Source organism: Montipora foliosa, chromosome 13, assembly GCF_036669935.1.
Source record: "Montipora foliosa isolate CH-2021 chromosome 13, ASM3666993v2, whole genome shotgun sequence".
NCBI classification, from domain to species: Eukaryota; Metazoa; Cnidaria; class Anthozoa; order Scleractinia; family Acroporidae; genus Montipora; species Montipora foliosa.
Window position 1 is genome coordinate 40,988,083 of NC_090881.1, and position 10,000 is coordinate 40,998,082.

At 37.6% G+C, this 10,000-nt stretch overlaps 1 protein-coding gene across 3 annotated transcripts in view; it reads right to left on the reverse strand.

Moving 5' to 3' along the window:
* The window catches only part of LOC137982364 (fibroblast growth factor receptor 3-like), an 80,060-nt gene that overhangs the window by 31,367 nt on the left and 38,693 nt on the right, over positions 1-10,000 (reverse strand). For 2 of the 3 annotated variants that reach the window (XM_068829470.1, XM_068829469.1), the window contains exons 3-4: positions 971-1,216; positions 280-516 (exon numbers count right to left, since the gene is read on the reverse strand). In XM_068829470.1, coding sequence (XP_068685571.1) covers positions 280-516; positions 971-1,216 — 483 coding nt within the window. Of the gene's footprint in view, positions 1-279; positions 517-970; positions 1,217-2,425; positions 2,510-10,000 lie in introns of those variants that run through there. The other variant, XM_068829471.1, reaches the window with a different exon arrangement.

Sequence of the window (10,000 nt, forward strand, 5' to 3'; positions counted from 1 at the left end):
CCTGAAGCTGCCCCTATTGACGAGTAAGATTGTCTGGTGTTAGGCAGAGTACACTAAAATCTGCAGGTTTAGTCTCACTCTCAGGGGGGCCTGGATTAAGGCATGCACAATTTGAATTCACCGCATACATAAGTATATGGGCTGCATGAGTACAAAACGTCCAGGACACATTCTTATTTTCCAAGGTCACCATGAGATCTTAAAGTCCAAAAACTATACTTGTCATTTCCACTTCATTACAGATTGCAAGACGTTTCCACTTACTACATTGTAACTTACTAACAAGTGTAGTTTCTGAGTCACTTCCCTCACTGTTGCTTGCTGTACAGGTGTAGTTAGCACGTGGAGTCTGCATTTCAGAAATATTAAGGTACCGTTTGTCACAGCCAGTACTTGGAGGATCACAAGGAATCCAACGAATTGAGGGTGTTGGGTTTCCTTCTACTTCGCAGTTAAGTGATGCTGTCTGCTCTCGGCCAACAAAGAATTTACTTTCAAGGGTAACTATAGGAGGAACTGTCAAGAACAGGAAGCAAAAGTTGAACACTGTAATTGTTTGTTTAAACATTTTGTTTATTTGTTGAAGCAGGTCTAAAAATATTGGCAACTTTATATACAGCTGATGCGGACCCCCTGTAATTTTACACTTGTACACTCAAAGGCCAAACCACCACACCAGGGACTACTTCCCCTAGGCTTCTTGGACAATGTGTAGGTTCTTTAATGTCTCACAGATTTATTTACAAACAAGTGTACTGAGATGGGGCCTATGGTTTACAGTCCTCATCCGAAAAGATTTGGAAGTCTTGCCATTAATTACTGTGCAGATGGAATTACAAAGGACTGGAAGCACTGGTGTTCAAACTCACAAACTCCTCCTCATAATTAATTCAATATGAAGCCTTGATTATTTTTAACTACACATTAACATCTAGCTACACTACAATCAAGCTCAATGACTGGCACTCACACAGAACATTTATGAAGACATCCTTTGTCACAGCTTTTCCGGCAACACCATTATCAGCAATACATCTGTAGTATCCTCCATCCTGTTTACTACTGATGTTTAAAGGCATCTTGACTACAGTGTTATCAGAGAGTCTTGTCCAGGTAATTGTTGGTTTTGGTATTCCATCAGCTGAACAGTTCAAAGTCAATTCATCAGATAACGATACTGTTTGGCTACTTGAAGTGGCAATGTTGCTCGGAGGATCTACAAAATGAAATTGGTGAGAAAAAATGGAATGCTTTCATGGGATTTAAAAAACAATTTAAGAAACGGTCCAGATAAGAACGATAGCAACAACGGCAACGAACATGTTGGAATTCAATTGGTATGCAAAAAGGTGACAACTTTTCTATTGTCTGTACTTACTTCTGATTGGCTTAAACAGCAAAAGTTAACAAAACTTCATAAAAGCAGTATTATGTTCATCCTTACTTTCCAACTATCTTCCATCTTTCATCTGGTCTCAGTTTAAATGAATTCCACAGAAATCGTACGTGGGGAACATGTAAAATTGTAAACGTTTCTTGGCTTTTGTTTTCAACTCTTGTGATTGGTCAAAATCTTTCAACACAAAAAAACACCCTTTCAAAGTGGGCAGTAAATGAATTTTATTGCGTTAATGGCTTTCCTGTAGGTTTATGCATTCTCTGTGTAAAAATGATAACATTCCTATATGAGGAAAGCCCCGTTGCCGCATAACAAAGGAAATTGCTATCCACCTTACACGGATCATTACTTAAATGTGCAATTCAATGAAACTCTTACCAAACATACAAGTACAAGAGAAATCTAAGGGCTATTAAAATGTATGATGTATATATAGTCTAATTTGAAATGCAGTAAGTTGAAACCAATGGGAACAAAAATCAATGTAAATTATACAGGTAACTTTAAGCAAAAAGAATGAAAACAACATCAAACAAAACAAGATTACCCGTAAGAAAATTTCATGCCTAAACGAGCCATATCCAGACCTGAATGTGACCTTAATTACTTTCATAGCACGAACAGAGCCAGAGGCACGCGTAACAGAGTGAGATATTTATGAGGATATTAGAGCCTAAATTCAGTCCTGCATTCTAGCCTGAATTTAGCTTTGACTTTAACACAGTGGTACTGAAATCCCAGCAGCTGCTCTGAAGCCTGATAGAAGCCTCATCATAGCCATAATATTGTTTTTCTCCACAAAAGTTCCCTATTACAAAAAAATTACAGCTCATGCTTAAAGAGCTAGTTGACGTTTGGGGAGCCGGCCGCACAAGCGATATTTCTGATTTCCGAGGCCCAAGAAAACAATAAATTTAATTTGGTTTGTAAAATATTGTAATCCCAAGAATTGTGCTATTACATGATTAATTCGAACTCATAACGATTAACTTTATGTTGCTTTATGTGACTTTGAAATTTACTCACCGACTATTAGTAGTCGATTTCTTTTTTGCCGGAGTAGACGTTTCGGGAGCCTGCCGCACTCTACCCCCAACCCCAGTCCTTCGGAGGGCCTGCTCACAGGCTAGTGCGACGTAGGGTATATAATTTGCTGCCCTAAAAGTCTTCTTTTCTACGACGCATTAAGTTATTAAAATCTGCAGATCCAGGGAATAAACCCGAGCAAATGAATGAAATCTCCCGACTTTTCTCCATGACTTTGACGACGTGGACACATCGCACGCATTTTCCCACTGCAGAGAATCCTTTTGTGATGAAACTGGATCGTTTCCTGCGTTTCCCATGTTTCACAACAGTCATTAAAATTCTGTGTAAGAAAATTCGTAGGTCTCTTTTTTTATTGTCAAGGTGATTTATTTATATCGTAATCTTATGTGAGAACTATTGTAATGTCCTAATGTCTTGCTTAGGACTGAAAGCCAAAGAACAGCACATTGTATAGGCCTTTTGCAACTAAAGATCACATGGTACCAAATTCGCCATGCTGGGGGGCAAGCTCCGATCATTATTATTTCCCGAATGGGACATTAAAACAAAGGCAAGTCAAGTTTGACTAGTTCAGGTCTCTTTGTTTTAATGTCCCAGTGAGGGAATAATAATGAGCTTGCCCTCCAGCATGGCGGATTTTGCACCATGTGATCGTTTGCTGCAAAAGGCCTATTGCGTGATGGAAAGAATGGGGGTGGGGAAAGGGAGACGCAACAACCGGAAACCCAGTGAGAAACTTAAAGCTATACAACTATGTGTTGTTGAAAGTATATCTATACAGAGTAGAAACATACTAATTTTAGAGCATAATGCTAATCAACTAATCAAGAAAATTAGGAAACTCACATACATAAGCCTTGCCTGGCTCATCTGTAAACTGAAGGGAGCATGTTTACAGTTTTGGTGAAGGAAGTATATTGTCACGGTTATCTACAATTGTGAGACTGTCGTGGTAAATAATTATTATGGGGTAGAAATTTTGCGTTACAGGCTAAAAATGCTGCACATGTATAGAAGTGTGCGGAGATAAGGCATTTTGTTTGTCATTCCTGTTGGGGGATCTACTGATCATGGGCATAAGATAACTTTAACTGCCACATTAGAGTAGGTCAGGTATGATTTTTCTTAAAGCTGTAACTTAATTTGGTTTGGAAGAAATTCTGCTCTTAGTTTTTTTCCTCAACCATGCATTGAATGTTGAATGTTCGATCACTCAAAGAACTAGTTCTTCATGTAGTACTTTTTAATAGCTTATATGACGCTGATGGAAAAGATTTAACAAAGGCTTTACGATGAGAAAATAAAGAATTAGCCATTATTCAAGGTACATGTATGTACAGTTCCTGTTTTTTAAAGTAAAGAACAGTCGTGGACGGATCGCACATGGACGTAAAATGTTTTTCGATCATGCGATAACCTGCTTTGTAATTCCATAGATCGTTGTAAAATTGTTCCTGGATATTTCAAGTTTGTCACTGTTTCGGGCTCGATTCAGGTTGTCTCTAGGCCTAAAAATTTCGTCAATAGCAAATCTAACGTATCGTACGTAATTCAAAAAAATTCGTCTATAGCAAATCTACCGTATCGTACGTAATAGGCCTTATTCACGATAGCCGCCATTTTGGTTTTCAAATTGTCATGCAAATTAGCCATGTGTTATGCTGGGGGCAAACAATGGAAAAACGGCAAATTGCGGAAAATCGGCTCGTCGAAATATTGAAATAACATTGCAAAAAGTCCATTTTAGTATTTAGAATTAAGTACCTTTTATAATAATTTTATATCTTTTGATTGCCTTTGACATTTATATTTTCTACTTCGTTATCTGCTCGTTCTTCGCTAAAAAAAAACGCCTAAGTACCTTGTGTAATGATTGTATTTTTACCGCTTAGGTGATAAACATTCCATGAACGTGAAGCAAATCATCTGTGTGGCTAAGATGTTCGCTATAACCTCTTGAACTTGTGTTGTTTGCCCCCTAAGAAGTGTGTAGCTAATTTGCATGATAATAGCAAAATCCAACATGGCGGCCATCGTGAATAAGGTCTATTCAATTGCCACTCGATGTTGGGCACTAGACCGGTAATTAAGGCTCTCTTATGGCCTCATTCAGGCCTGACTGTTTTCAATGTAAATGTCTTAAATTCTTCAAGCTTTAATTTATGAAGCCTTAAGAATTTAAGGCTTGGTTTTAGGGTTACTGTAGGGTTTCATAAGGCTCTGTTCAGGCTTCGCTACTAAGATCACTTTCAGGTCTGACCTGGCCCGATTCATGTGTCAAAAATTAGGCCTTAATTAGTCTACCGCAAGGTCTGATATTTTCGTGCGGGTAGCTTTTCCAGGCTTGCTTTCAAATCACTCTACAGTGCATTTACTAATACTTGTAAATTTTGTATACCCTATTTTTCAAATAGCTATGTAATTTTAGTAGTTTTAATAGTTTTGCATGCCAACATTTTCCCCTTGTTCATAAAAGGCAACGCAGTTTTAAAACATCCTTTAGTAATTTGAGGCACAGGTCTTCTCTCTGGAGGAATTTCATTAGAACTGACTTGCATCTGTGCAAGAAGTAGACATACATGTTACCCATTTTGAGGCTTCTTTAAGGCCCGAGCAAACGGCTTCAACATTTGCTTCAACATCCTTTCGATTTTGTTGAATGGCAATGTTGAAAGCGTTTGCCACCCCCTTTCCATGCACCGAGTTGAAACGAGTTGAAACGATGTTGAATCGATGGCTTCAACATCCGTTCAACATTTCTTTTGTTCTCTGGAATGTTCGGAATGTTGAAGCGGAGTTGAAGTCATTTTCCCCGCTCTTTCAACATTGTTGAGCATGCGCAATTAAGAAAAGACGGTAGCAAAGCAAGACAATTTTGTGTGTGGCTGTAGTACGTCCGGGCGATAATATTTCGATCAGCTGATCCTACAATGGAGGACTATGACACACCAGACGATTTTGAAGTAGAGATCAACACTGCAACAAGGAAAAGAAAAGCACCGGAGGCAGACAAAACAAAGAAACCAAAATGGAAGTCTGGCGAGATAGAAACGCTCATAGATGGGCTGGAAAAGCGAAGCTGTCATAGGGACGTCTTCGGTAAAGACTACCACTGCGGCCTGAAACTAATTACCAGGTCACTCGCTAAGTTTTGTTGAATGAAATGTTGAAAGCGTTTGCCCATCCCACCGTTCAACATCATTCAACAACCTTTCAACAGCGTTCAACAAAATCGAATGAATGTTGAAGCAAATGTTGAAGCCGTTTGCTAGGGCCTTTAAATTGCAGATTTTTTTTTTCTTTTTTTTTTTTTGCACTTTTTAAATTACAATATATAACTACACGACTTACAGTACACTACTAACAAAAACAGTGACGACAAGGGGCAAAGAAGAAAAAAAAAAAATCATTACATCTTGACATTACACTATAGAGACATCAAAAACAGACCAAAGGCATGTGGTACATTATAGATAATTTAAAAGTAAGATATGCACCTGACAGGAGATTAGAAATAGACTAATGGCTGGGAGATAAATACAGATAGGTGTAAAAGATTATAACCTAAAATATGGATTAAATCTTCATATATCCTGCAAGAGCTTTCCATTTCTTTGCGTCTCCACTTTTTATTTCTGTTTTGTATCGTAATTTTAGTGTGCATATGAAATGCCTAAGATTTGGATGACCTTCTTTTGTTTTAGCGAGCCATATGTGATATCGTGCTAAGAGAAAGCAGTAATTGATAAGAAGCGCAAATTGAGAGGTATCTGGCCTCAGCCCCAATGCAGTAACATTTGTCAAACCATAATCTCCAGGAAGTAAATTTCAGTTTTTTAGCCATTCAGTAAGTTTATTCCAGATGTGAGATGTTTGGCGGCATGTCCAAAAAAGGTGAATTTTTGACTCAGAGGAAGTGTGACAAAAACTGCAATTTTCATCGCTCTTTAGACCTATTCGAAATAAGAAGTTACTGGTTGATACACGTCTATGTAGGAATTTAGACTTAAACTCTATCAGTCTTGTGCTCTTCGTGAATTTTTTAGCTAAAAGATAGGCAGCGGTCCAATTAATGTGGTCATTTATTGGTAGTTCACAATCCTCTAGCCACGTCTTTTGACTTGACTCTGGGGTTAAACTCTTGTTACTAATCAGTTTTTTTATACATTAGTGTAGTTGCTTTGTTGACTTGTAAGATTTTTGTTGTAAGTGGCTCCTTTTCGTGGTCGGTGTTCTGTAAATTTTAAAAATCATATTCGATCCAAAGAGACTTTACAGCCGATATTAATCCGTAGAAGCTGAGAGGGCAAGGGTCTATTCCATACTTACAGCGAAAATCATTTAACAAGAGAAAGTTGTTGTCCGGTCCTAAAAGCTGTTTCACCCGAGTTATAGTGAGTTATAGATTTTCCATTTTCCCTTGTTGTTGTTATCTAAATATTTTTTTAATCCATGGGGTTTTGAGGGATTTATTGAAGGAACTAATATCAATCATTTTTAGGCCAACAAGACCAAAATCGTTGATCATTACCTTCTGTTTTATCTTGTCGCCTTTCCAATTCCATAGAAAAGTGTAGAGTAAATCATTTATTTCGTTTAAAACCCTGTAGTTTGAGCGAACAGGCGAGAGTAAATAAACTAATTGGGAGACCACTGGTGATTTGATAACAGTGATTTTCCGTAACAATGTAAGTCGGCTGTATTTCCAGCATCTTAGAATTTCTTTAATTTTTTCAAGTTTCTCATTGTCGTTTAAGGAGGCAGATAGTTTAGGGTCTGTTGAAATCCATAGACCTTTAACTTTGTCTCTTTGCCATTTAAGTTCTTTTCCTGATAACAGATCCATAGATCCCTAAAGCTTCCGTTTTCTTATCATTGAGTCTGAGGCCAGAGACATTGCTGAAATCATCAAGCATTGCAGGGGACGAAAGAAGAGATTCGCGTGACCTGTCTAATATAAGTGTTGTGTCATCCTCATACACTCTTTTTTTTTATAAGAATCATTGTTTTTCCGGCCCAGGCTGAACATTCTTATTTTTCTGCAGATTTTAGGCTGAAAATATTCTTGTATTATTCTTAAATTATAGCTTATGACATTTCCGTTTTAGAATTTATTGGGGTATCAATTACAAGTGTTTGGTATCTACAATAGATCTGTTTCCCCTAGGTTTTGTTATTTAAAAAAGAAAGAATTTGTCATAATACTTTTTTTGCGGTTTAGTTTATGTCTTTTGTTTTGAATACTGTACATATGTACCATTCATTGAACTGTCATTAGCGTTGAACATTTTGCTATACATTGTATCTAGTGCAGGTTTTTTTCATTTTGTTGGCTAGTTTCGCCGTTCAGAGAAAGGAATAATTTTATACGGTTAAGTTAAAAACATAAAATTGTATTGTATTTACAGATGTTTCAACACACAAAATTATATCTATCCTTTTCAAAATCTCAGCCTTGGCTTTATTCTTAAAATATTCTTAAAATTTCGCAAATTTCAGCCTTGATATTGTTACAAAATATATTCTTATAAAAGAGAGAGTGTGCTGACTTAATTTAATTTCCACATTATTTACAGAGATTCCCTTGAAAATCGTATTTTTCCTTATTGCTGTGGCAAGCACTTCTGCCGATAGGATAAATAAATAAGGTGAGAGCGGGCAGCCTTGCCTAACTCCTCTTTGAATCTCAAAAAAATTACTTGCCCATCCATTATTCAGAATACGAATGTCTATTCAGAATGTCGGATGTTTTTGAGTCTTAGGTCTTAGGTCTTCGTTTTCTAGACATCCTTCAGAATACAGCTTTCAGTATGACTATGCAGGGTTTCCACCCATTTAATTAACGACGCACCAAAGTCGCAATGGTACAATGAGGGCGAAAAGAACTCCGCATAGGCTCCGTAGGCTCTTAATGTGTGATGTATGAAGGGCCATTCGAGAGAATGAAATGCCTTTTCAAAGTCAATAAAAAGTAATAGGCCCGGGATATTCTTTTCTGCGGCGCCTTGGATAATACAGTCAATAAGTCTGATATTTTCGCCTATAAATCTGTTCTTCACAAAACCTGTTTGATCATGGTTGATAAGGTTTGGAAGTACTAATTTAATTCGGTTTGCGATAGATTTTGCCGTGATTTTGTAATCGGTATTCAAAAGGGTGATAGGTCTCCAATTTTTCATGAAGTATAATTCCGCATCTTTTTTTGGAATTAGTTTTATAACCCCTCGTATTTGTGTCACTGAGAGGCAGCCAGAGTCAAAAGCATAGTTGAGTGCCGAGATAAGATAAGAAGAAATGTCTTTCCAAAAAACTTTGTAGAATTCGGCCGCAAGTCCATTCTTGCCTGGCGTTTTGTCGGACTCCATCTTCTTCAGGGCTTCGAAACATTCCGTTTGAGTTAAAGGGCCTTCGCATATGGTTTGTTCTTCATTGGTCAAGGAAGTGAAGTTCACTTAAGAGAGGAATGTTGACTGGAGGCTGCTAGGTGTCACCACAGATAGAGATATCTTATCTGAATGTACGGCTTTTTACAAAAACATTGTCATTAATTTTTAATTGACTTATTGTTCCTTGTTTACAGTGCCTTTTTTCGAGATTTAGAAAATATGCGGAGTTCTTTTCGCCCTCATTGTACCATTGCGACTTTGACCTAATGATAGCGCCTTTGGTCTGATACTCAAAAATGTTTTCCAGTTCTTTCTTTAAGATAAAAATTATTTCTACAAGGTTGAGGTCACACTTAGCAGTTTACTAAGGTAAAAACCCTCAACTATGGTATAAAAAAGGTAAACAAAGTTTACTATGGTAAAACGCATCAGCTGACTTTTACATTTCCCAGACGTTTCCTTGTCACAAGAGTGCTACTCAAATGTCGAGTTGATGACAGACAGGAATTTTTCGAGTTCCGTCGCGTGAGTCTTAACACAACAACTTAATATATTTCGTGACTGCGTCATGGATCGTGAACGTGTTGTAGCTTCGATTGTGGCTCTTTTGTTTCTTATCGTTGCAATCCGTAAAGCTCATAGATTTAGATTTCTGGCTCTTTACCTTGTTTTTGAAAGGAGGCAATGTGATCTCACCAATGCTCTTCTCACGACCAATTAATTAAGAGATTACAAAAGCGAAGAAGAAGGAGAGGAGCTTTAGCAAGACGGAGGAGAGTGGCCTAGGTATATCCGAGACCGCAAGGATGGTTTGAAGAAATGTATGAAAATCCCGCCATGTTTTCGTTATGGAAAAATGACTTTAGAGTTTCTAAGGAGACATTCGATTACATTTGTCAGCTGGTCGGGCCATACCTTTCAAGACAAAACACGCGTTTTAGAAAAGCTATTCCTGTGAACAAACGCATCGGTATTGCTATGTGGAGACTGTGAACTGGAAACTCGTACAGAACCACTGGAATAACGTTTGGACAAGGAAAATCTACCGTAATCAAAATATGCGAGGATTTTATGGAAGCATTAATTCGTCACAAGAATGAATTTATAAAATTCCCAGAAGATACCAGAGATGTTGAACGTGCTACAAGAAAAATGGAAGATATCG